The sequence below is a fragment of the Pristis pectinata genome, chromosome 21 (genome assembly GCF_009764475.1).
Source record: "Pristis pectinata isolate sPriPec2 chromosome 21, sPriPec2.1.pri, whole genome shotgun sequence".
NCBI classification, from domain to species: Eukaryota; Metazoa; Chordata; class Chondrichthyes; order Rhinopristiformes; family Pristidae; genus Pristis; species Pristis pectinata.
In genome coordinates, this window is record NC_067425.1 from 2,515,504 (window position 1) to 2,541,683 (window position 26,180).

Below are 26,180 nucleotides of genomic sequence, written 5' to 3' on the forward strand. Positions count from 1 at the left end.
ACCGCCCACCGTGTACCCCAGCACCACACCCCGGCCCAGTGACACCGCCCACCGTGTACCCCAGAACTGAACCCCAGCCCAGCAACACTGCCCACCGTGTGCCCCAGCACCGAACCCCGGCTCAGCAAGATCCCAGCCAGTGCTGTGCTAAGGTTAGGGATACTCTCTCCTCCAGATCCAGGGGGATTTTATTTCACGTGGAGTCAGTCAGTTCCCAGGTGGTTGATGCCAACAGAGACAGGCGGTGTTGACAGGACGGATGGTTTGGGAGGGGGTCCTCTCCCTCAGAACCACCCCTCCCACATTGTGACCCCCCTCAGTACCACCCCCTCACAGTGTGACCCTCCCTCAGTGCAGAGCTCCCTTGTAGGTTCTCCCCCTTGCTCTGAGCACTGAGTGATGACCCGTTCCCAGCCCAGTACAGTCAGGGGGAGGGAACACAGTGTGCTTAGCACCTCCAGGAACTGGCACCACCCCTCCCTCCACAACTGGGCATACACTTCCCCCCTTGCCCCCACACCCACCCCTGTCAACTGACACCCGACCCAAAATCAGAACACAGACTTGGCAAAACCCACCGAACCCCCCGTCCTGGGCCCTTACCCGTCTCCATCTCTGCCAGAGCCAGAAAGAGCCAGCAGCATCATCGTGGGGGTGGGAGAGAGGGGAGAGGGAGGGAGGGGTAGGGAAGGGAAGGGAAGGCGAGGGGAGGAGGGCAGGGGGAGAGGGGAGAGGTAGGGGGAACAGCCAACAGGGAAGATGGGAACAGAGAGACAGGAAGAGAGAGAGAGAGAGAGAGAGAGAGGGAGGGAGAGGGGGAGAGAGAGAGAGAGAGAGAGAGGGAGAGGGAGAGAGAGAGAGAGAGGTGCGTTAACAGAGCAGAGAGCAGACAGACGTTCCTCCACCGATGCAGGAAAAGCCCAGAGAGAACGTCGCACAGACGGAAATCTGTGGGAACGCCAGGAAACAAGAATTATCATCAGCTGAGGAAGAAGAGATCTGTGAGGAAGGACCCAGCAGGCTTCTCCCCACCCCTCCCACAGCACCCCACCCCACTCTGGCAGCCACTAGGGCTGTCCTAGAAGGGTCCCGTGGTGTCATGGGGGTCAGACCCCACTCACCCCTCCCCGCTGAGACTGTGCTACAGGGTCACAGGGCCCAGACCAGGGGGGGGGGGGGGGGTTGGCAGGGGGGGCAGATGGGGCAGTGGGCAGGGGGTGTTTCCCAGTCTCCAGACACAATGCCTCTGTGATCTTCCCTCCTTGCCCCCAGTTGTCCTAGAGTCATACAGCATGGAAAAAGGCCCTTTGGTCCAACTCATCCATGCTGACCAAGGTGCCTACCTGAGCCAGTCCCATTTGCCTGCAGTTAGCCCAAACCCCAGTAAACCTTCCCTTCCCATGTACCTGTCCAAATGTCTTTTAAATGTTGTAACTGTATGGACCCCTACCACTTCCTCTGGCAGCTCGTTCCACACACCCACCTCCCTCTGTGTGGAAAACCTGGTCCTCAGATCCCCTTTAAATCTTTTCCCCTCACCTGTGCCCTCTAGTTTTAGACCCCTCTACCGTGGGAAATAAATACTGTGACCACCCACCTTATCCCTGCCCCCCATGATTTTATAAACCTCTACAATGTCACCCCTCAGCCTCCTGCGCTCCAGGGAAAACAGTCCCAGCCTGTCCTCATAACTCAAGCCCTCCAGTCCTGGTAACACCCTCGTGAATCTTTCCTGCCCCCTCTCCAGCTTAGGGGCATCCTGACCAAAACTGAGCGCAGTAGCCAATGCAAGACTTTGATTATTGTAGTAAGGCATCTGACAAGGTCCCTCATGGTCGGTTGATCAGGAAGGTTAATGTGCACGGGATCCACAGTGACTTGGTAGTTGGATTCAAAATTGGCTTGCCCGTAGAAGACAGAGGGCAGTGGTGGAGGGTGTTATTCTGGCTGGAGGTCCACGACTTGTGGTATTCCCCAGGGATCGGTCCTGGGGCCTCTGTTGTCTGCGATATACATAAATGGGTGAAAATGTAGACATGTGGGTTAGTAAGTTTGCAGACGACAAAAATCGGTGGAGCTGGGGACATGAAGAAGGTTAAACGATACAGCAGAGTATAGATCAGTTACAGATATGGGCGGAGAAGTGGCAGATGGAGTTTAATCCGGTCAAGTGTGAGGTGTTGCACTTTGGGAGGTCAAATGCAAGGGGAAAATACACAGTTAATGGCAGGACCCTGAACAGCATTGATGTACAGAGGGATCTTGGGATCCCAATCCTTAGCTCCTGCAAAGTGGTACGGAGGTAGATCGGGGGGTAAAGAAGGCGTACAGCACGCTTGCCTTCAATGGTAGGGGCACTGAGTACAAGAGTCAGGAAGTCATGATGCAGTTGTACAAAACTTTAGTTAAGCCTCATTGTGCAGTTCTGGCCGCCCCGTTACAGGGAGGATGTGGAGGCTTTGGAGAGGGTGCAGAGGAGGTTCACCAGTTTCTCTGGAGTGTCAGAGGCTGAGGGGAGATCTGATAGAAGTTTATAAATTTATGAGAGGCATAGACAGGGCAGACAGTCAGAACCTTTATCCCCCTGGGTGGAAATATCGAATTCTCAAAGGCACAGCTTTAAAGAGAGGGGGAGGTTTAAAGGAGATGTGCAGGGCAAGTTTTTTTTTGGACACAGAGAGTGGTGGGTGCCTGGAATGTGCTGCCAGGGGTGGGGGTGGAAGCAGCTGTGATCGTGGTGTTTAAGAGGCTATTGGAGAGACACATGAACATGCAGGGAGTGGAGGGATGTGGATCACGTGCAGGCAGGAGAGATTTAGTTTAATTTGGCGTCGTGTTGGGCTCAGACATGGTGGGTCAGAGGGTCTGTTCCTTCATGGCCCCACATCTTATGCCCAGTGCTGCACACAGTCAACTAATGCCTGGGTCCATTCCCCACTGTGGGTAGGCAGGCTGCAACTGAACCTCACGTTGGGCAGGGAAGAGTTAACGACGCAGGAGGGTTGTGTCGTCAGTGCAGCGGGTGAACTGACTGTGTGTGGTGAACAGAACGTCAGAGTCAGCACACTGGGTGGGGGAACGGAGGCTCCTCACTCCCTGTTTAAAAAGGGAAGCAAAACAGGAAGGCAGTTGCTGACTAATGGTCCCGGCAGTTGGAGCTGCAGTCCAGACACAACCAGAACCAGCCGCCCGGCACCGCCCCAGCACTGTCTTGGCACAGCCTGCCGACCGGCCTGGGACAGGGGAGCAACCGTAACTCAGCGCTCCCGACTCGCCGGCCCTCTCACTGCCCCCCCACCTTAATCCCTCTCCCCCTACACTCATGCCCACTCTGTCTCTCCCCTTCTCTCTCCCCCCACCCCACTCTGCCTCTCTCCCCCTGACCCACCCACACCTTCCCCACACCCTCCAGTCTCACTCTTTCATTTCCTCCCCTTTTCCTGCCCCCGTCTCACCCAATTGACCCCCCACCACCACAGGGATCTGCCCCCTGCCCCCACCACGCCCCCAGCAATGTCCAGTGTCGGCTCATGACATGACAAGCTTTACACGTGACTTCTCGCCCCCTCCTGCACCCGCCCCCACCCCGGGGGCAGTGCTGGGGGCTCTGACCCCTGCCCTGTGTGGGGGCTGTGGGTCCTGGGGAGGGAGGGGCAGAGAATGTCACTCCTCTGCCCACTGAAGAGCCAATCACGTGGACACTAGCTCATCATTGGTCGGGTGACACGCCAATCCTCAGAGTCTTTGGGATACAGCACGGAGACAGGCCCTTTGGCCCATCGAGTCCACGCTGACCAGCAAACACACATTCACACTAATCCTACATGAATGTGCCCCACATTCCCATCGACTCCCTGCAGATTCTACCCCTCACCCACACACTGGGGGTGATCTACAGTGGCCAGTTAACCCACCGACCTGCACGTCTTTGGGACATGGGGGGAAACCCACATGGTCACAGGGAGAGCGTGCAAACTCCACACAGACAGCGGCCAAGGTCGGGGTGGAACCTGGGTCTCTGGGGCTGAGAGGCAGCGGCTCCTCTGGCGGTGTCACTGTGCTGACTGAGGCAAGCAGACGCTCAGAGTGCTTCACACTCCCACCATTGACCCTGAGACGGGTTTCCCCGAATGTCCAGCCAGCGTTGACCTGGAGATTGGTGACTGATCCCAGGAGAGTCTCGGAGTCACTGACCTGTCCTTCACCAGCCCACCATCCAGCACTCACCAACACCCCAGTCCCCCCTCCCCCAGCACCTGCTCCCTGCCCCAAACCCGTGGGGTCTTCCCCAGCGCCCGGGAGGAGTCTGCAGGAACCAACCGGTGACGATGTCGCCCTCCACCAGGTACTCCAGGATGTTGTTCATGGCACCCATGTAGAAGATGAGACGGAGCTGGGTGACACACATAGTGACCAGGCTGAGGATGTACACGGGACTGAAGATACTCTGCATGAAGGAGGTGGAGTCTGTGGGAGAGACAGGCACACCGTCATTGGGTCATACAGAAAAATAGGGGCCTATGTGGGAGGGAAGGGTTAGATAGATCTTAGAGCAGGACAAGATGTCAGCACAACATTGTGGGCCAAAGGACCTGTACTGTGCTGTAGTGTTCTATGTTCTAGTATGGAAACAGGCCCTTCGGCCCAACTGGTCCATGCTGACCACTGGACCCCATCCAAGCCAGTCCCATTTGCCAGTGTTTGGCCCATAACCTTCTAAACCTTTCCTGTCCATGTACCTGTTCAACTGTCTTTTTAAAGTTAGTGTACCTGCTTTAACCACTTCCTCGGGCAGCTCGTTCCCCATACACACCACCCTCTGTGTAAAAAGAATTGCCCCTCAAGTTCCCCTTAAACTTTTCCCCTCTCACCTTAAACCTAGTTCCTCTAGTTCTTGATCCCCAACCCTGGGAAAAAGACTGAGTGCATTCACCCTGTCGATGCTCCTCATGATTTTATTCACCTCCGTAAGATCAAGGAATAAAGTCCCAGCCTGCCCAACCTCTCCCAATAACTCAGTCCCTCAAGTCAGTGGAGGGCCAGTCTGTCTGTCTCTGCCCAGGGTCACGTCCCAAGCTAATGGAGACCCTGAAGACCCCAGATCTTGTTCAGGAAACTTCTGGGGGGTGGCGGGGGGGGGTGGAAAAGCAGGGTCACTGCCCTCTCACCCCACCCTCCCTCGTAGATAGGGCCCTTCCCTCCCACTCCACCCCTCAATTACAGGGTCCCTGCCCCCCACCCCACTCTCAGCCCATGTGCTGCCGTGGTTAAACAACTGCAGATGCTGGAAGTCTGAAATAAAGTCAGAGGGTACTGGAACCACTCAGCAGGTCAGGCAGCGCCTGAGGAGAGAGGGACAAGGTCAAAGCTTCAGGTGAATGACCGTAGGCGGTCGAGGTGAAAGGTCACGTGTCTGTAACATTGACCCTCAGCCTCCCTCCACGGACACCGCCTGGCCTGATGAATGTTTCCTCCGCTCGGTTTCTAGCTCAACCCACTGCCTCACCACTCCCACCCATGGGGGCACGGTTGGCTAATCTACACAGGTGCCGATTCCCTGAGTGTCAGGCCATTCAACCGTGGGGGCATCGCGCCAAGCCCTCACCAGGACACAGCAGCAGCTGTGGTTGGAATGTTTGACTGGTGACAGGGGGTTGCTGGGATTCCTTGTTCTTGCCTGCTCCGGGGCAGGGGGACCGAGTGAATCCTGCCCTTCCAGCAGCCTGCTGACCGCCACCCCCCCCACCCCCCAACCTCCTCTCAGCGAGGCACCGCCCCTCTAACCTGCCCTGGACTCAGCCTCTGTCACTGAACCTTCTTGGGCCAATCCTGCTGGGATTGCACTCCAGGGACAGTTGCTGCTGGACAGTGGGCTCAGAGGGTTGACCCAGGGGCCAAGGGTCTCAGCACAGTGTCCGGCCAGACCTACCTTGATCCTGGCTCTGACACTTGACCTCCAGGTCGACGGTGGACAGGCAGAGCTTGTTACCATCCTGCACGCACAGCTTGTCCTGCGGCTTCATGGAGTTGCCCAGACTCAGCCTGCGGCCGACTGTGGTCACCTGTCGGTAGAACTGCTTGCCCGTGATCTTGTGGTCAAAGCCCAGCCAGCTGAACTTGATCTTCACCCTGTGGGGGGGGGGGGGGCAGAGGGGGGGGCGGCAGAGTTGGGGGGCAGAGGGGGGGCAGAGGGGTGAGGGGATTAGGGTAGATGAGAGGGGGTGACGGATATTGAACAGGGTTAGCGGAGGTGAAGTGGTGGGGGGAGGGAAGGAGGGAAGGAAACAGACGGTTAATGCTGGCTCCTCTGGTGTGGGGGGTTGGGGGGGAGTGAACCCATGCCTGGTATTTCTGGAGGGGGGGGGGGGTGGTTAGGATAATGAGGAGGTGGGGGTAGGGGAGGTATGATTCCTGGGGACACCAAAGGCTTTGTCGGAGTGAGCCTGTCGAGGTCGGGTGGAGGGCGAGGGTGAGGGGGTGGGGGGGTTTTGTAACCACCACCCCCAGCTGCCTGGTTATCCCCCCCACCCCCCCCCCGAGCCCATCCCCGGCTGGTGAACTGATGCAGGTCCCGGGTTGGGGATCTCAGAATGGTGGGGGTGGGGGCGCGCAGGGTTTAAACCCCCCCCCCCCCCCCCGAGATTCTCCTATCTGCCACAGACCCTGGGTGAGTCTGTGGGTCTCCCCCTGCCCCCCCCCCCCCGCAGAGGGGTCGAGGGGTGAGGGCTCCCATCAGGACTGGGGAGGGGAGAGACCAGTCCAGTGATAGTGGGGTAAGGGGAGGAGGGAGGGGAGGGGATGGAGGGAGCTGGTTTGGAGCCAGTGGCGTGGGACAGAGGGGAGAGAGGAAGGGGCAGGGTGGTCAGACTCACGTGTAGTCCATGTCCTCGGGCCCCGGGAAGGGCTCCAGGGGCCAGTTGAGGAGGCAGTTCAGGAAGACCAAGCCTCCACAGGCCGCCCAGGCCAGCAGGATGCTGATGAATGGGGCCCCCAGGTCGTAGATCACCTGCAAACACACCCGGTTAATGACGGCTCCGGCCCACAGCTGCCCCTCCACCCGTCCCCAGCATCCACCACCCCCCCACCCCCAAAGCTCCCTTCAGCCCCACCTCTCAACTCCTCCTCACACCGACCCCACTGATAAACACCACCCGGCTATAATCCTGAGACCTTGCCTGAGGCGAGGAGTGGGTGGGAGGGAACGCCACTGCTGTACCAGACGGTGAGACTGCACCCGGAGTGTTGTGGGTGGTTCTGGTCTGGTCCGGAGGGGCGTAGGTAAGGTGGATGGTCCCGGTCCTTTTCCCGGGATAGGGGAGTCTAGGAATGTGAGGGGAAAGGTTTAAAAGGGACCCGAGGGGCAACTTTTCCCACACAGAGGGAGGCGGGTGTGTGGAACGAGCTGCCAGAGGAAGTGGTAGAGGTGGGGACAGTTACAACATTTAAGACATTTGGGTTCATGCCCAGGAAAAGGTTGAGAGGGATACGGGCCAAACACAGGGAAATGGGACCAGCTCCGGTGGGCACCATGGCCAGCATGGACAAGTTGGGCCGAAGGGCCTGTTTGCATGCTGTCTGACAGGAGAGGGAGCAGGGGGTAAGGTTGCATTAACACCACCCCATTAGATGAGGTCTTGGACATCCCAGCTGAACATGTCCACCCTCCCTGCTCTGCTCCGCTCCCCTCCCCGACCACCCGACACCAACCCCCCCGTCACCCCTCACCTTGATGCCAGGGAAGGTCACAGCCGACGAGGCGTAGGAACCGATCATCAGGGCGATGAAGGTGGACCGCAAGTCTCCAAACATGTTTGGCAGCTGTAGGAGCCAATCAATCATCAGTAAAGACCTGGCAACCACGGGCCCAGCTCCCCACCCACTTCGCACCCAAAGCCCCATTCCAGTGGGCCCAGAGCACCCACTTATCCAGTCTCTCCTTATAACTCAAGCCTTCCACTCCCGGTAAATTTTGTTTACATGCCCCAGCACCCACTGAGGCCCCTCCTGATCAATATTCGTGCCTCAGCAACAGGTCACATGTGCATCACCACATAACTGTGTGTGGCCTCTTGCTGTGTATCACACGCGGAGGATATTCCAAGGCTGTGAGACGGCCGTATAGAAACACTATGGTTTACCACTAGGAACATCCAAATGTAAGCAATAGGGGCAGGAACAGGCCATTTGGCCCATCGAACCTGTTCTGCCATTCTGGGTGATCGCGGCTGACCATCCAGATTCAGTCCCTGTTCCAGCTTTCTCCCGATATCCCCTGATCCCTCCGGCCCCGAGAACAGTCTCCATCTTCTGGAATACATTTCCTGATGTGGCTTCAACTGCTTCCTGTGGTAGAGAATTCCTAGGATCACTGCTCTCCGGGAGCGGAGATTTCTCCTCATCCCAGTCGACCTGTGTCCATGGACTGTGACCCCTGGTCCTGGACTCCCCGCCCATCGGGAACATTCCTCCTGGATCCAGTCTGTCCTGTCCCATTGGGATTTTACAAGATTCAACGAGGCCCCCTCTCCTTCTCCTACTCCCGAGTGAATGCCTGCCCAATTGACCCAACCTCTCTCCAGGTGCCTCAGAAATGAGTCTTCACTGAATTCCCTCTACAGCTAGAACACCCTTCCTGAGAAAAGACCACCAGCGCTACACACAGTATTCATGGTGCGGTCTCACCAAGGGCCTGTACAATACCCTAACTGTCTCCACAGCTCTCTGGGGCAGAGGATTCATCGCTCCAGGGAAGAAATTCCTCCGCATCCCCATGGGAACCTGTCCTAATCCTCATGAAAGGGCTGCAGGTGTGATGGTAAATTTGCTGATGGTACAACTGTGCTCTCCGGTTGTATCAACAGCACCGACCCCAGTGGCCCTCGTTACACTTGTGTGACCAGAGCCCACTCTCTGCTCCCTGTTGGCTACACACCTCTCCCTGCTGACGTCACCTACACTGTCAGCTTATGTTCTGCACTAAAGGTTTTGATGCGGCAGCTTATCAGATGCCTTGTAGAAGTCTCGGTACATGGCATCCACCGTGCCGCTGTATCCACGGCACACGTTTCTGCTCTAAACTACTCCACTGTTGGTCAAAGTGGCTTCCCCTTCACACCACTGGCTGACTGCCCAGTTACTGGAACGTTACCAAGTGGCCTGCTGAAGTGTCCCTACCTCCAGCTCCTGCAGGAGGTGTGAACTAACCAGCCTGTGCTTTCTTGCTCTCTGTCTCCTTTCAGTTGGGGAGCAGGAGTCAGGGTCAGATGGCTGGGAGACAGAGTCAGATGGGAGACTAGACAGCCAGGGACAGAGTCAGATAGCTGGGGATGGGGTCAGACGGGAAAGTAGACAGCCCGGGACAGAGTCAGACGGCTGGGATCTGATGCAGCCCTGCCCCCTGCACCAACGTCTCCCTGGGTTACATCTGGCTGGGAAACACAACAGAGGGTCCGGATTTTCCACAGGGGGCATCTCAGGATACTGGGATGGAAAAGTACAGAGCCAGAATCTTGTTGATGTGAGCGGAAGAGACATCTGGACACAGCAGGGTTATTAGCCACAATCGCTGTGTCAATACACTCAGACATCTCCGCTTGATCAAGCAGACAGGCACAGGTGAAAGTCCAGTCAGTGAGAGAGACAGAGTGGGCACCAGAGGGAGAGAGAATGAAGTATGGAGACGGACTGTGCATGTGGCAGAGAGAGAACGAGAACGAACGTGTCACTGAGAGGGGCAATACGGAGAGAGAGCAACACAAGAATGAGAGGAGAGCAAGAGAGAATGAGAGAGACAGAGACTAATGAAGGCAGACGTTGTCCGTGTGGACTTCAGTAAGGCATGGTGGGATGGTAGGATGGTCCAAGCAAGGGTATTTTCCTGATGGGAGATCTGTGACTAGTATACTGCAGGGATCAGTGCTGTTTGCGATATACATTAATGAACTTGGATGTGAATGTAGGAGGAATCATTATTAAGTTTGCATATAACATGAAAGTTAGTGGTGAAGAAAGATTGCCTCAGGCTACAGCAGGATATGGATCAGATGGAAAGTTGGAGAGAGCACTGGTGGATGGAACTTAATCCCAAGTGCGAGACATTTTGGGAAGTCAGATAAGGGCAGGACATTTTCAGTAAATGGTCGGGCACTAAGGAATGTTGATGAACAGAGAGACCTTGGGATCCAAGTCCATAGTTCCCTGAAAGTGGTAACACAGGGCGATAGAGCAGTGAAGAAAGCATATGGCATGCTTGCCTTCGTAGGTCGGGGTGCAGATTATAAGAGCTGGAATGTTACGTTGAAGCTTCACAGAACACTGGCTAGGCTGCACGGAGCACTGTGTGCATTTCTGGTCACCACACTATGGGAAGGATGTGGTTGAACTGGAGAGAGTGCAGAGGAGAGGCACCTGGGTGTTGCTTGGAGTGAGGGACTTCAGGCATGGGGAGAGATTGGAGAAGCTGGGACTGTTTTCCCTGGAGTGAAGGAGACTGGCAGAAGTGTATAAGGTCATGAGGGGCACAGACAAGGCAGATAGTCACATCTTTTTCCCATGACAGGGCGATCGAAAACAAGGGAACACAGGTTTAAGGTGAGAGGGAGGAGTTTTAAAGGGGATCTGAGGGGTAAGTTGGAATCAGATTGTGTCACTACGTTTAGGAGGCATTTAGACACACAATTAAACAGGCAAGGCATAGAAGGATACGGTCCTAATGCACGCAAATGGGCAAAAGGGTTGGCATGGACATGGTGGGCTGAAGGACCTGTTTCTGTGCTGTTCAGCTGTGTAAGTCTAGAACATTGGAGGGAGAGAGTGCAGAGAGAGAGAGAAGAGAGAGAGAGTAGAGAGTGCAGAGAGAGAGAGAGAGAGTAGAGAGTGTAGAGAGAGAGAGAGAGAGAGTGTAGAGAGAGAGAGAGAGTAGAGAGTGTAGAGAGAGAAGAGAGTGTAGAGAGAGAGAGAGAGTAGAGAGTGTAGAGAGAGAGAGAGAGTAGAGAGTGTAGAGAGAGAGAGAGTAGAGAGTGTAGAGAGAGAGAGAGAGTAGAGAGTGTAGAGAGAGAGAGAGAGAGAGAGTGTAGAGAGAGAGAGAGTGTAGAGAGAGAGAGAGTGTAGAGAGAGAGAGAGTGTAGAGAGAGAGAGAGAGTGTAGAGAGAGAGAGAGAGAGTGTAGAGAGAGAGAGAGAGTGTAGAGAGAGAGAGAGAGAGTGTAGAGAGAGAGAGAGAGAGTGTAGAGAGAGAGAGAGAGTGTAGAGAGAGAGAGAGAGTGTAGAGAGAGAGAGAGAGTGTAGAGAGAGAGAGAGTGTAGAGAGAGAGAGAGAGTGTAGAGAGAGAGAGAGAGTGTAGAGAGAGAGAGAGAGTGTAGAGAGAGAGAGAGAGTGTAGAGAGAGAGAGAGAGTGTAGAGAGAGAGAGGTAGAGAGAGAGTGTAGAGAGAGAGAGAGAGTGTAGAGAGAGAGAGAGAGTGTAGAGAGAGAGAGAGAGTGTAGAGAGAGAGAGAGAGTGTAGAGAGAGAGAGAGAGAGTGTAGAGAGAGAGAGAGAGTGTAGAGAGAGAGAGAGAGTGTAGAGAGAGAGAGAGAGAGTGTAGAGAGAGAGAGAGAGAGTGTAGAGAGAGAGAGAGAGAGTGTAGAGAGAGAGAGAGAGTGTAGAGAGAGAGAGAGAGAGAGAGTGTAGAGAGAGAGAGAGAGTGTAGAGAGAGAGAGAGAGAGAGAGTGTAGAGAGAGAGAGAGAGAGAGTGTAGAGAGAGAGAGAGAGAGAGTGTAGAGAGAGAGAGAGAGAGTGTAGAGAGAGAGAGAGAGAGAGTGTAGAGAGAGAGAGAGAGAGAGTGTAGAGAGAGAGAGAGAGAGAGTGTAGAGAGAGAGAGAGAGTGTAGAGAGAGAGAGAGAGAGTGTAGAGAGAGTGTAGAGAGTATAGAGAGAGAATACGTGGAATTGAGAGAGGGGTAACAAGGTACATCATGTAAGAGGGAACGCACGAGCAACGAGATTTACAAGGATGCTGCCTGGATTGGGGAGCACGCCTTATGAAAACAGGTTGAGGGAACTCGGCCTTTTCTCCTTGGAGCGACGGAGGATGAGGGGGGACCTGACTGAGGTGTATAAGATGATGAGAGGTATTGATAGGGTGGATAGTCAGAGGCTTTTCCCCAGGGCTGAAATGGTGGCCATAAGAGGACATAGGTTTAAGGTGCTGGGGAGTAGGTACAGAGGAGATGTCAGGGGTAAGTTTTTTACTCAGAGAGTGGTGAGTGCGTGGAATGGGCTGCCGGCAACGGTGGTGGAGGCGGATACGATAGGGTCTTTCAAGAGACTGTTAGATAGGTACATGGAGCTGAGTAAAATAGAGGGCTGTGGGTAAGCCTAGTAGTTTCTAGGGTAGGGACGTGTTCGGCACAGCTTTGTGGGCCGAAGGGCCTGAAATGTGCTGTAATTGTTTCATGTGCCAACAGACGGAGAATGAAAAGACGGTGCGGAGAGAGGAGAAAGAGCAGTAGAGAGGATGAGAGGGCACAGGAAAGAATAAGCAGAAAAGAAAGTGTGTCTGAGAGAATGAGATTAGGGGAAAGGAGATAGCGACAGAGGAAAATGAGAAGAGGGAGAAACTTCAAAGGGTGCAGGAAGGGAACAAAAGACGTTGTTACTTCACCAGACATTCATCGCAGAGTGTTGTAACACAGAGCAGCCAATCCGAGCACAGCAAGATCCCACACACAGCATTTGGATAACCGGCACGTTATTTATTTTGGCAGTGAGGCATCAGTGGGGACATCCCCTCAGTTAAGCCTCATCCACGAGGCAGCAGAGTGAGGCACTCCCTCAGGACTGCACTGGGGAGACCCAGCCCGGGTCATGGGGTCCTGGCCTGCAGAGAAGCTGAAACTCACCACCTTCTAAAGCAGAGAGAAAACCTGTTATCCACAGACTCAGATCCAACGTCACCTCGTACATTCCCCAGGGAGAGTCAGTACCTTTGGGGGGGGGGGGGGGGGGGGGGGCAGGGTATACCAACAACAATCTCCAGATTACCAGTTATTCTGCCCTCTGGCTGAGTGTGGCCCTCCCGTGCTTACCGTGAGTGAGGTGAACGTCATGCACATGCCTCCAAAGCCATTGAGCGAGAGTGCAATGAAGATCAGCACTGAGAGATCTGCAGGAGAAGGGGGAAGGAGTGAGAGAGAGCTCCAGGCAGACAAAGACGAGGAGGGTGAATCAGTCTGAGGGCACTCACCGTCAGGGTTACTGACTCCATACGCGATCAGCAGGCAGGACAGTGCGAAGCTGGTGCTGCAAGAACACAGGCAGGGTCAACAGGGCCAGTCCGGGGCACTCCCACTAACTGTCCTCCCTCTCCACATTCCCACACCCTTTCCAGTCAGTAACCCAGCCCACTGCTGAGGGAGCGCTGCGGGAGGGGCGGTGCCGAGGGAGCACTCATCTTTCTGATTTGACATGAAGCCATTGCCCTGTCTGTGGTGTCAGACACACCATGACTCCAGTTACCTGGCCAACATTTATCCTTTGCTCATCCCCAGGACCAGATTACCCAGTGTCCCGTCATATCTCTGGACGTGGGAGCTTGCTGTGCCATGGAATCCGCTGGAGGGACCCTTCTCCCCCTCCACCTCATGAACCCTTGGCCTCGCCCCCGGGCTATCAATACTCCCCGTTACCAACATTGGGGCCCACAGACTCACTGACCCACCGTCGTGAGATCTGCCACCCCCAGGTCCCTGGGTCTGGGCCAGCACTGGCATTCCTTCCCTGGACATGGAAGGTAGCAGGGGAGACAACAGAGACGTCTCCCACAGTTGAAGAGCTTGGTGCTCTTCACCAACCATCCTCAGAGGTAACAAGCACACCAGCAGTTCCCTCATCCTGAAGTTCCATGGCTGGAGGCCAAGGGGTGACCTTATAGAGGTGTATAAAAGCACGAGGGGCATAACCTCACGAGGGGCTTGGATAAGGTGGACGGTCACCGTCTTCTTCCAGGGTAGGGGAGTCTAAAACTAGAGGGCAGAGGTTTAAGGTGAGGGGAGAGATTTAAAGGGGACCTGAGGGGTAGTTTTCCCCACACAGAGGGTGGTGGGTACATTTGGACAGGTCCACAGATAGGGAAGATTTAGAGGGATATGGGCCAAACACAGGCAAATGGGTCTGGCTTGGATGGGAAGCTTGGTCAGAATGGACAATTTGGGTCGAAGGGCCCGTTTCTGTGCTGTGAGAGTCTATGACTCTATATCAGTCTCCCCCAGCTTCACTCACCCTGACCTGGGTGAATGAAACTCTAATCCCCAGGCCATCCGAAGGGTGACTGCTGTGAGCGGGGGTGGGCACTGGGCCAGGAACACAAGCAGGGCAGCACCTTTGGGTCCCATGCTGGGCTACAGGGAGTTGTCACACGGTGAACATGGGGGGTGTCGGAGACGTGCAGAAAAGGACACGTGGTGTGGTCAGGGTGTGGGGTCAGTGTGTGCTTGGTCAGTGCATGAGGTAGAGTGTATGTGGGCAGGGTCTGTAATCAGTGTGCTTGTGCAAGGAGTGTGGTCAGTGGTTAGACCTTCACCACATCCTGTATGCAGGTATGTGCATATGTGTGTACGCACACGCACTGGGTGCAATGGTCAGTGCATACGCAGTCAGTATTGGAACATTTGCCACACTCACTGGCTAAGGCTTGAGTGCACTGGACACTGTGGTCAGTGTGTATGTGGTCAGTGCGCACAAGGTTAGTGTTTGGCTGGTCACCACGTATCTGGCCCGGTGTGGGGACACTAGGTTTTACGGTTACTATGTGTGTGGTCAGTGTGCACGCAGTCAGTGAGCGCGTGGTCAGTGTGTACGCGGTCAGTGTTTGGCCGGTCACCACACCTCTGGCCTGGTGCGGGTACACTGGACGTCCCACCCCGACTGACCTGCCGATGAGCCGCAGTTTGCGGGGCCCATACTTGTCCATGGCGATCCCGAGAGGCAGCGAGATGGCGCTGAGCAGGAACGAGCCGACGGTGAAGGCCAGGTTGAGCATCTCGTCCTGGTCCTTGCAGACGAGCCAGCCATTCATCCGCAGGATGATCTCTGCCTCCGTCCCATTGCTTCCCGTCCCACTGCTGTTGGTGGTGTTTTCTAACCACAGGGGCACAGCAACCAACATGGGATTAGAAATGGTGACCCCGTCCCACCCAGTCCGACCTGTGACCACCGAGACCCTCGTCCCACCCAGGACACCCTACACCTGTCTGCATCGTGACCCCGGTGGTCCTGGATTAAACGCTGCCTGAGACTGTGGTGCGTGGGGAGGGCTGCAGTGTCAGAGAACGGGGGCGATCACCATGGAACCAACCTTTACCACTCACGTGGTGAAGCAGATGATCGGATGTTACCGCATGGTTGTCCTGGGATCTTGTGTGAAAGTGGTCACTGTGCCCCCAACATGGCATCAGTGATCACAGTCCCGCAGGAGGTGGTTTGGGAGATGCCCCGAGAGCTTTTCCCTTTCAGTGGGGCTGGGTCCATAGTCTGCACTGGGGGCAGGACCGCCGGTGACACTGGCCTGTCACAGTGGGACAACCTCCTGCTCCCTCTGGGGGGGGGGGGGGGGGGGTGCAGGGACCTGGGGCAGTTTGCTCATCAACACCACCTTGTGAAATGAGGGGTTGCGACCGTCCCTGGCAGACATTACTGATCAGCACATCTGGAATTAACACGTGTCTGCACGGCTGTCTGTCACAGAGACACACACTGTCTCTCGCACACTCTCTCTCTCTCTCCCCGGCCCCACCACCGCTGTGTCTCCCCACCTCCATCTCTCTCTGTTTCTACCTCTCCCTCTTCCCCGTCTCTGTCCTGACTGTAGATCTGCTGCCCAACGACTGTTGTTCACCTGAAGAGCATGTTATTAGCTGGATAAACACCAAGGTCGATGAGGCAATCCGCCATCGAGACAAAACACATCACTTGAACTTTAAATTCACGACTCCTGGTAGAAAACAAGTCTGAGTATAAAAGCTAATAATGCTGGGCTGCTAAAAATAACAGCCAATCACCTCCTGCATTGCCCAAATCTGCTTGGCAACATGGAGTTGTTTTTCTGAAGGATTATTTTCCACTGACCTTCCCTTGACCGGGCACTTCGCCTTCCCCAACCCCTGACCTTTCACCTTACCCCCACCCTTGACCTTCTACCACACCCTCAACCCCTGACCTTCCACCTTAACCCTACACCTGACCTTCCACTATGCCCCCACCCGACCTCTCCCAGACCGGTCACATCATCTCCCGGCCCCTGACCCGTCCCAGACCGGTCACATCATCTCCCGGCCCCTGACCCGTCCCAGACCGGTCACATCATCTCCCGGCCCCTGACCCGTCCCAGACCGGTCACATCATCTCCCGGCCCCTGACCCGTCCCAGACCGGTCACATCATCTCCCGGCCCCTGACCCGTCCCAGACCGGTCACATCATCTCCCGGCCCCTGACCCGTCCCAGACCGGTCACATCATCTCCCGGCCCCTGACCCGTCCCAGACCGGTCACATCATCTCCCGGCCCCTGACCCGTCCCAGACCGGTCACATCATCTCCCGGCCCCTGACCCGTCCCAGACCGGTCACATCATCTCCCGGCCCCTGACCCGTCCCAGACTGGTCACATCATCTCCTGACCTCAGACCTTCCTCATACCAGTCCATCACCAGGTCATCACCAGGTGCTGGGACAGGGTGTGACCGAAAATCAGAGCCCAGGACACTGGCACCAGGGCTAGTCAGTCCCCGGAGACAGCTCACTACCCAGGGGCTTGTCTGACCACAGCTGAGCTGTCTGGGTGTGGGTGTGAGGTGGGGTCACAACCCTCTGTTGGGTGGGTGGGTGGGTGGGGGGGGGGGTGTTATTTTGATGTGTACATTCACTTTGACCTCAGTACCACACGTATGTGCACAGACAGCCTCCCCCTGGGCACGCACACACACACACCTGGAGGGTCAGAGATCCTGGTCAGTCCTTCACCCAACCATCCTCCGTCACTGTTTGCCTCCATGTTGTGTACACACGTGTGTCTGTCTCACACCAGACTAGTGCACTGAGCTGTTCACACCAGGCTCCAGCCCCCCACCTGCTGGATACACCCTCCCGAATCTGTAAACCCACCCCAATACGGCGGCAGACTGCACAACAACAGGGAAATGGGGGAAAGGTCACCGACTGCAAAACAGGCAGTGGGAGAGCAGGAAAACAGTGGAATACAGAGGGGGGGGGAAGAGGGGGAGAGGGGGAGAGTGGGGGGAGAGAGGGAGTGGGGAGTGGGGGGAGAGAGGGAGAGAGATAGGGAGTGGGGAGTGGGGTCGGGGGGAGTGGGGGGAGAGAAGGAGGGAGGAAACAAGAAAGAAGCAGTCACAGCAAGAGAGGAGGGGAGAGACAGAGGGCGAGGAGGGAGCAGGGAGGGGAGGGGGGATGCAGACATAGTGAGGGAGAGGGAGGGAGGGAGGGAGATGCAGAGTGAGTGTGGATGGGGATGGGGGTGTGGACGGAACTGGGGAGCATCAAGCTGTGGGATCTTGCTGTGCGTTTCCTGCATTGCTGTAGTGAGCACAAGGCATAGAAAGGGGAGATGGTAGTGGTCTGGCCCCACTCCCCACCTCGGCACTCCGCTCGCGTCGCCCCCCCCCCCCCCCCCCCCCAGTCACAGTGCAAGGGGAGGAGAGACAGCAGCCAGCGAGTCTGGTGGGCAGTGCAACCTTTAAATCTCCCCCCTCCGTCCCCAGGGAGCTCCCTGGCTGTGAAACTGTCAGGGGCAGGCTGGGAAAGGGAGCCCTCTCCTCCTCCTCCCCCTCCCACCTCCCCAACATATTCACACCCACTTTTGTCTCCCTCTCTAACCCCACGCCTGGTTTCTGCTGGGCTCCACGGAACTCCCCCACCCCTCAGGTAGGCTGAGGTGGACACTGGGGACCCCTTCCCGTCAGAGTGCGGAGTGAGCCAAGGCAAGGTGTGAAGGTGCCGAGAGAGCAGGTGCCGCTCAGTGAGAGGGGAATCTGGTTCCAGCCAGCCTGAGCTGAGGCAGGAGGTGGCAGAGAATTCTGATGATCTGGCAGATCTCCCCAGCAACACTGCACTTCCCATCCCCCTGACCACACCAACTGGATTAACTCAATGACTTGGGAGACCCCACCGGATACAACTCCCTCCACAGTCTCCGACAGGCATCAAAGATTCCCAGGCTGCTCCTGAACCAATACACACACAGCCCACGTTTGAGGAGTTCTCAGTCTGCAGCAGAGAACAGTTTTATAAAAGCACATTGAGTTTCACGGAGAATGTTTGACAGTGTTGGCACACACACCACCAGCTGAACTCCAGGGCTGAGATGAGAGCATTGGCTTCAAGCAAGTTAATGCAATCCATTCTGAGGGGCAGCACCAGCCTTCTGTTCAAAAGACACAGTCAGCATGGATACAGAGCCACAGCTACAGGCCATTCGGGCCACTGCGTCCATGCTGACCTTTTCACCATACACTGATCCCATTTGCCCACATTAGAACAGCACCCTCACCTATTTAAGTGCCTGTCTAAATGTCTCTTATCTTTCCTGAGTCTGATTTCACCACCCCCTCTGGTGTGTGTTCCAGATATCACCTACTGTGTGTGTAAAAGAAAAACTTACCCCTCACATTCCCTTTAAAGCTCCTTCCTCTCACCTTAAACTCACACCCTCTTGTTTTTGATCTCCCTGCCCTGGGAAACAGATTCTGACTTTCTACATAATCTATGCCACTCACAATTCTACACACCTCCATCAGGGTGCCCCTCAGCCCCCTTGCTCCAGGGAAGACAAGCCCAGACTGTCCAGTCTCTCCCCATCCGGGCGACATCCTGGTGAACCTCCTCTGGACCCCCTCCAGTGCGATCTGCAGCGTGGCGACCAGAACTACACAACACCCCAAGCGCGCTCTCACCAGCGTTTTGGAAAGTTGGAACTTTATTTGTTGTGGGAAGGTCAAGGGAGAGGGGGAGCGGCGAGGGGGGGGGTGGGGGGAGTCGCCACACTGACAGTGCAGACTGGCTGCACTACAGGAGGGGCCAGCTCCCGGTTGAGATATTAAACAGATCCAACCCACTCTCCAGCCCTGACACAATTGGGAAGGAGAGTGGAGGAGATTTTGGGGGAGGTGTCCAGTGTTTAACCCTCAGTCACCACACCACAGAGGGTTGGACCATTCCTCATACCTGCGGGCTTGCTGTGCACACTTGGCTGTTGGGTTTGTACAACAACAGTGCAGCGGGATGTTAAGGCTGGGACAGGCACCTGGGGTCCTGAGGTCAAGTGTGGCACAGCTCCCCAGCTGAATGTGGATACTCTCCCCCAACAGATGAGTCAAGAGCAGCAAAGAATCAACAGTCAGGTTTCCCCCTCGGCAGGATCCCTGTGTAAGGACCAATCTCTGCATTGCATTGCACTCTGATGGTTCAAAGGTTGCTTGCTTATAGCTGAGCTAAGCTCTTTCCAAAAAGACATCAGTATTGAGTTAATTAACTTGTGAGGGATTATCTCTGACAAACAGCTTTAGTGGGGCGAGCCTCATCCACCCACGGGGAGGTGATGAGCAAATCTCAGCAAGTGCATTCCACAGACCGACAATTCATGGCAATATAACAGCAGACTTTAAACTGTGGCTGAGGGCACTTGGGACCAGCCAGGAACTGTCCAGGTCGGACTGTGCCTTGGAAATGCTTACCGTGCGGGCCACTCCTGCACTCTCCACTTCCCCACCCTCATCTGCCGTCCGGACGGGCCGTGGCAGTCTGTTCTGGCAGCCAGCAGTGGGCAGGACCCCCAGCGGAGGTCTCCCGACGTCGGAGACCTGGGGTGGAGAGCGTCGCACAGAGCGGTGCCATGTAACTGGTTCATTCATGGACTCTCCCCGCTGCCTCCCACTTCTGCAGCCTGTGGGGGGTCAGTGTCCTACGTACACACCGAGTGGGAGAGGTTACAGCCCCTGTCTGAGTGTTTGACGGGGCTGCTCTTCAAGTTGTGGTTGTACTTCAGCCCCACGCTCCTGATCTTTGGAGACCGGGTGGAGAGAGGGATGGGTTGGTCGGGGGACCTACTGGTTCTGACCAGGGTGACTACTCACAGGCAGCGGGGGTTTCACCCAAGCCGACTGCCTGCCCCTCTTCCAAGGACAGGTCTATGTCCCGATGTCCCTGGAGAGGGAGCACACAGTGTCCACCGGCTCTCTGGAGGCCTTCCGGGACCACTGGGAACCACAGGGGCTGGATTGTGTCCCAAGTAAGGAGGGAAAGATTAAATCTGGTTTAGTGAAGGTGTTTAAATAAACTAGTGCCCATGCCCCATTGAGTCCTGCCTCATGGCTCAGACTAGCCACCCAGTGGACTCAGCACTGCCCACTGACCCAGACACATTCACCACCACCCTCTTCCCCGTCACCCTGAAGCCCATCCACATCCTCCCCCACCCTGACAGTGATCCCACCACACTCCCACCCCCACCTGCCCTCAGCTCCCCTGCACCCTCACAAAACACATGGACGGGAGCCGGCCTGGGCTGGAGGAAGGGAGCCAGCGGTGATGGTCTCGCTGTCGAGCAGCCTCCTTCAGTGGCGAGGTGGCTCCAGTGACGCCCATCGATGAATGGTCACCCCCCTGCACGACCCCCCCAACCCCCTGCCCCCAGATCGAGCCTTTCACTCAGCAACAGCATGGTGTACAGCAAGATCCCACAAATAGCAATGACCAGATCACACTTGCTTTGAGAAAATGATTTGTCGATTCCTACTGTAAAAGCTGGGGTGGAGTGTGTGCAGCCCACCTCCCTCGGTGCCAGAGGGTGTGACCTGGGTCCTTCCCCACCCATTTGCACCCTCCCCCCGGGGTAACTAATCCCACAGACACCAGTGTTTTGGGGTCAAGTTTCCTAGTCATTATTGCATTTGTGGGATCTTGCTGTGCACAAACCAGCAGCCCCTCCCACCAGCAGCCAGGGTGCATACTCCAGAACCCGTTTGGGAGGGTGAGGTGTGGGGGCTTGGTGGGGGGAGAGTTGGGGGGAGGAGGGGGAGCACAGTGACCTCACCTGGCTCCTGGCAGAGGTAAGAGTAGAAGCCCTCGGACTTGAGCATGAGCAGCAAGGATCCCCAGCCCAGCAGCACAGCCGAGAAGAGCAGGTTCTCCAGGACGGCCGTGCAGGCCATCCACCAGCGGCGGCGGTGGGCTGTCGCCAGGGTCGGAGCCATGTCGGGGGGACACTGGGAGCTGTGGATGTGGGGGAGAGAGGCCAGACATCAGGTTAGGGCTTCAACAGGGCCAGGCACATCCAGCTCTGTACTCCCCCTCCCCTCCCCACCCTCACCAACCCTTCCCCACCTCCCCAACCCACCCTCACCCCTCCCCACTCCCCCAACCCCTCCCCAACTCCCAACCCACTCTCACCCCTCCCAACCCTTCTCCACCTCCCCAACACACCCTCACCACTCCCCACCTCCCCAACCCCTCCCAACCCACCCTCACCCCTCCCCACTCCCCCAACCCCTCCCCAACTCCCAACCCACTCTCACCCCTCCCAAACCTTCCCCACCTCCCCAACACACCCTCACCACCTCCCCAACCCACCCTCACCCCTCCCCAACCCCTCCCAACCCACCCTCACCCTTTCCCCACCTCCCCTTCCTCTCCCCAAACCACCCCCTCCCCCACTTCCCCACCTCTGCCTCTCCCAACTCCCTCCCACTTCCCCTCCTCAACCCCTCCCCCCTTCACTTTCCCAACCGGCTCCCCTTCCCCACCCTCCAGGACACGTCTCATTGCCATCAAGCTCCTTGCAACCCCACAGACTGCCCCCCCAACCCGCCAAACCCCACTGTCCTGTCCCCCGCAAAATGCTCCACCCTGCCAAACCCTGCACCCTCTCCCCAGTAAACCCATCACTGGGGGAACGGGTCCCACACACACACCAACCCTCATGGGGGATGGGTCCCACACACACACAGACCCTCACTGCGGGGGGGGGGGGGGGGGAGACTGGTCCCACACACACACACCCCCTGACCCTCACTGGGGAGGACGGGTCCCACACACACACTCTGACCCTCACTGGGGGGGGATGGGGCACGACGGAAAGGTTCCCAAATAGTCTGATTCCCTACCCTACCTGCTGCTGAGACGCAGACACCCTCTGGCCTGATGACAGATGTGATGAGGAAGAGGAACAGGCTGGTTTCACCCTCCCTTATATTGTGTCAGAAGTCTCAGACGTATGAGCAGTGCCAGCATGTGACTCAGTGGTAAATGCTTAACTCAGCTTAGATTGCAAGAATAATCCTCATAAAGTTTGCACAAGTTCTTGCTGAACACAATGTTTCGGTATTTAAATTGTGGTTTTGCTTACAAAGTTTTCAGCCAATCTCGAGGTCTCCTTAGAAATAACACTCAGCTTGTGGACTTCACTCGCTGATAAGATGATATTATAAGTTTTTTTAAAGTCTACTAAATCTTTATGGGATGCCCTCTGTGCATCTAATCTTTACAGACAGCCTCCTTGAGTCCAATGACCAAATGAAGGACACAAGCATTTTTTTTAACAAAAACAATGTTTTTGTCAACAAGGTCCCAGAATGTTTGGTGTGGAGTTTGCCTGGGGACTGTTTACTCCTCTTCTATCAGGAAGCACTGATAACTATTCTCAGCTGGAAGTCCCTCACAGCAACTGATATGATAAATCTATTTTCCTCAAAGACACATTTTCTCATTGACCTTTGGACCAGGAGCTTGGCTCTAATGGCCACCATGCTTTGAAGTCTTCATAAAGTCCTCTTCCCCTCACCCTGGGTGAGGCTCAGCACAGAATTAAGGTGGTGTTGAGCGACGTGAAGGGTTTGGGATGGGTGACATGGGGAACGAAAACCGGTCCCCTAACTGTGTGACGCCCAGGAGGTCTCCACTCACTGGATCACGAAGGGGAAGGATTGATGCTAGGACGGGGTGAGAGAATGTGGTCTGAGATCATTACTGTGAGGTTACTCCTAGAAGGCCACTTGTAGGAGGATGTGGGAGAGGCAGAGGGGGGAAAACAGGATCTCATAAGGGCACTAGTAATGGGAGCAGGGTCACATTGAGCCGGGTCGACCATTCATCAAGAACATGGCTGATATCTACCCCAACATTTCCCTGCCCTCTCCTTGATTCCTTTAATAGCTAGAACTGTGTCAATCTCAATCTTGGATGAATCAATGCCCGAGCCCAGATGGTCCTCCAGGAGAGAGGATTCCAAAGGTACACCAACCTCTGAGAAAAGACTCTCCACACTAGTCCCTTATTCTGAGAGTGTGCCCCAGGTACTAGACTCCTCAGCCAGGGGAAACACACCACCCCACCCCCCATCTACCCTGTGCAAATTTTGTACGGTTCAATGCGGTCTTATTCTTCTAAACTCCATAGAATGAAGAGTCACTCAATCTCTCCTCAGACAGCAGATCCAGGAACCAGTCTGGTGAATCTTTGCCGAGCCTCTTGTGGGAGAACCTATAACCAAGTGTCACGGTTTAGAAACAAGGGGTTGACGGAGATCGAGAAAGTGAATGGTGTTCTCCAGAGGTGGTGAGCCTTTGGAACTCCCTCACCAGGCAATAGGAGCAGAGTCTTTAAATATTCTTAAGGCAGAAGTAGAGTCCTGATCAGCAAGGCAGTGGAAGGTTACTTGGATAGGTGGGAAATGTGGGGGCAGGGTTACTGTCAGACCTGCCCTGATCTTATCGAATGGGGAGCAGGTACCGGGGTCCCTCACCCTCATGCACCAGGAGAGGATGTTTATAGCCAGATCGACACCTACTGCAACACAGAACTCCACCCACCCCCTTCTCCCCCCCCCCAACTGTTCTGCATGAACCTCCTTCCACCCTGTCCACCTCCCCAACTATCACCCCTCCCTCCCCCCCCCCGTGTTTTAAGCAAGTTTCTTTGAAAACCCTCAGTATGACCTGGGTTGTACTGGGGGAAAAGGGGGTGCTGAGAGGGTGGATGGGGGTTTCTGGGGTGGGGTGGAAATCAGAGAGGGGAGCAGGTGGGCGGGGGGATGGAGGGGTTTTGGAGACCATCTCATGGCGCTGATACCCTCGCTGTGCAAGCCCTCGTCCCCCTCCCCCGTCACCCCTCCCCTCACCCCCAAGCACCCTTCCCCCCATCTCCCCCTCCCGGGAGTGAGTTCCAGATTCCGTCCCAAATTCAGAGACGGATTGGTGGGTCATCGCTTTGCGTTAATGCCCCCCCCCGACACCCCCACACAGGTGTGCTCCGTCCGAGGTCTCCCCCCGTCTGGCGCGGCTCGGTTCCGGATGTTGGACTGGAGTCACCCGGAGTTCGGCCCCGGGGGCGACACCTCCCCCCCCAACCCCCCGGAGGGAGGGCTGGGGTACATGAGGCTCGGCCGATCCGCTCCCTCCCCGCATTCAAATACCCCAACCCAAGGGTCCGAGTCCGGCTGGACCTGCAGCCCCCGGTATCACCCCCCCCCACTCCTCTCCCGGACCCCTCACCCTCCCGGTCCCCCCCTCAACCTCGCTCCCTCCCTCCCGATCATCCTTCCTCTCAATACCCCCTCACCCCCCCGATCACCCCTCACCCCCCCTCCCGATCACCCCTCACCACCCCTCACCCTCCCCCTCCCGATCACCCCTCACCCTCCCCCTCCCGATCACCCCTCACCCTCCCCCTCCCGTCACCCCCTCACCCCCCCCCTCCCGTCACCCCCTCACCCCCCCCCCCTCCCGTCACCCCCTCACCCCCCCCCCTCCCGTCACCCCCTCACCCCCCCCCTCCCGTCACCCCCTCACCCTCCCGGTCCCTTTCTCCCTCCCTCCCTCCCAGTTCCCCCCTCACCATCCCTCCCTCCCGGTCCTGTTTTCCGCTCCCCACCGCCTCTGAACACTGCGGACTCCTCTGCCCACCGCCTCCTCGCCGCATCCCCCACCCCGGCCCCGGCCCCTCGGGCCCCGGCCCCGGCCCCTCGGGCACCCACCCCCCCGCACTGTCACCGCACCCAACTCTCCGCAGTGACGGCCGGAGGTGCCCGGGAGGGGCCGGTCCGCAGCCCCGCTCACCTGCAGCTGCAGCCGGGCTGGACAGCGCTCGCCTCTCCCTCCTCCTCCTCCTCCTCCTCCTCTCCCTCACTCTCTCCTTCTCCTTCTCCTTCTCCTTCTCCTTCTCCTTCTCCTTCTCCTTCTCCTTCTCCTTCTCCCACTCTCTCTCTCTCTCTCTCTCCTTCCTCCTCTGTTTCCCCCTTTCCCCCCCGCTATTTATTTCTTTTCCCTTCAGAATTTCCTCACCACCCAGCCCGCTGCCATTGGCTGTCATCTTTGCCTCCGGCCAATGGCAGCGACGTTAGCGACAAACCTCAGCCAATCAGCAACGAGGCATCGAGAGGGGCTCCGAAAAACAAGCCGAAAGGGGCGTGGCCAGAGGATAAAGGGGGGGGGGGGGAGGGGGCCCTTCGGCCCATCGAGTCTGTGCTGACCAGCAGCCACCCATTTACACCAATCCCACATTAATCCCATTTTAAGAATTCTCCCCACGTTCCTATCAAGTCCCCCCAGACACACCTACACACTAGGGGCAATTTACAGCAGTCAATTAACCTACTGACCTGTACATCTGCAGAGTGTGGGAGGAAACCAGACCCAGGGGAAACCCACAGAGTCACAGGGAGAACATGCAAACTCCACACAGGCAGCGCCAGAGGTCAGGCACAGGAGCCTGAAGACCCACACTCAACGCTTCAGGAACAGCTTCTTCCCCTCCGCCATCAGATTTCTGAACGGGCCCATGAACCCATGAACACTACTTCATTATTCCCTTTTTTTTTGCACTATTTATTTATTTTTGTAACTTATAGTAATTTTTATGTCCTGCACTGTACTGCTGCCGCAAAACAACACATTTCATGACATATGTCAGTGATAATAAACCTGATTCTGATTCTGAACCAGGGCACCTGTCTCTACTGCTGCGCCACTATGCTGGGCTGTGCTGGTGTGGAGTGAGCAGCGTTAGATCATCATGGGCTGGAGGAGACAATGACCCTCCCCACCTCCCTCAGTCTTCTGGGTTAGGCTCTGGGCAACTCACCACCACACTTGTAACTGAGTCAAGCCCACCAGGGTGAAACAGATGGGTGGGATTTAGGTCAGGG

General features: G+C 56.3%; 1 protein-coding gene across 3 annotated transcripts in view; it reads right to left on the reverse strand.

The window, feature by feature from the left end:
• Positions 1–25,265, reverse strand: part of LOC127581260 (large neutral amino acids transporter small subunit 4-like) — a 37,800-nt gene extending 12,535 nt beyond the window's left edge. Inside the window, exons 1-10 of one of the 3 annotated variants that reach the window (XM_052035467.1) lie at positions 25,093–25,242; positions 21,075–21,253; positions 14,904–15,111; positions 13,220–13,275; positions 13,062–13,138; positions 7,726–7,818; positions 6,873–7,006; positions 5,930–6,129; positions 4,321–4,467; positions 605–948 (exon numbers count right to left, since the gene is read on the reverse strand). In XM_052035467.1, coding sequence (XP_051891427.1) covers positions 644–948; positions 4,321–4,467; positions 5,930–6,129; positions 6,873–7,006; positions 7,726–7,818; positions 13,062–13,138; positions 13,220–13,275; positions 14,904–15,111; positions 21,075–21,234 — 1,380 coding nt within the window. In that variant the 5' untranslated portion in view covers positions 21,235–21,253; positions 25,093–25,242 and the 3' untranslated portion in view covers positions 605–643. Of the gene's footprint in view, positions 1–604; positions 949–4,320; positions 4,468–5,929; positions 6,130–6,872; positions 7,007–7,725; positions 7,819–13,061; positions 13,139–13,219; positions 13,276–14,903; positions 15,112–21,074; positions 21,254–22,148; positions 22,182–25,092 lie in introns of those variants that run through there. The other 2 variants (XM_052035466.1, XM_052035465.1) reach the window with 2 other exon arrangements.
• Between the last annotated feature and the right edge of the window lie 915 nt (positions 25,266–26,180).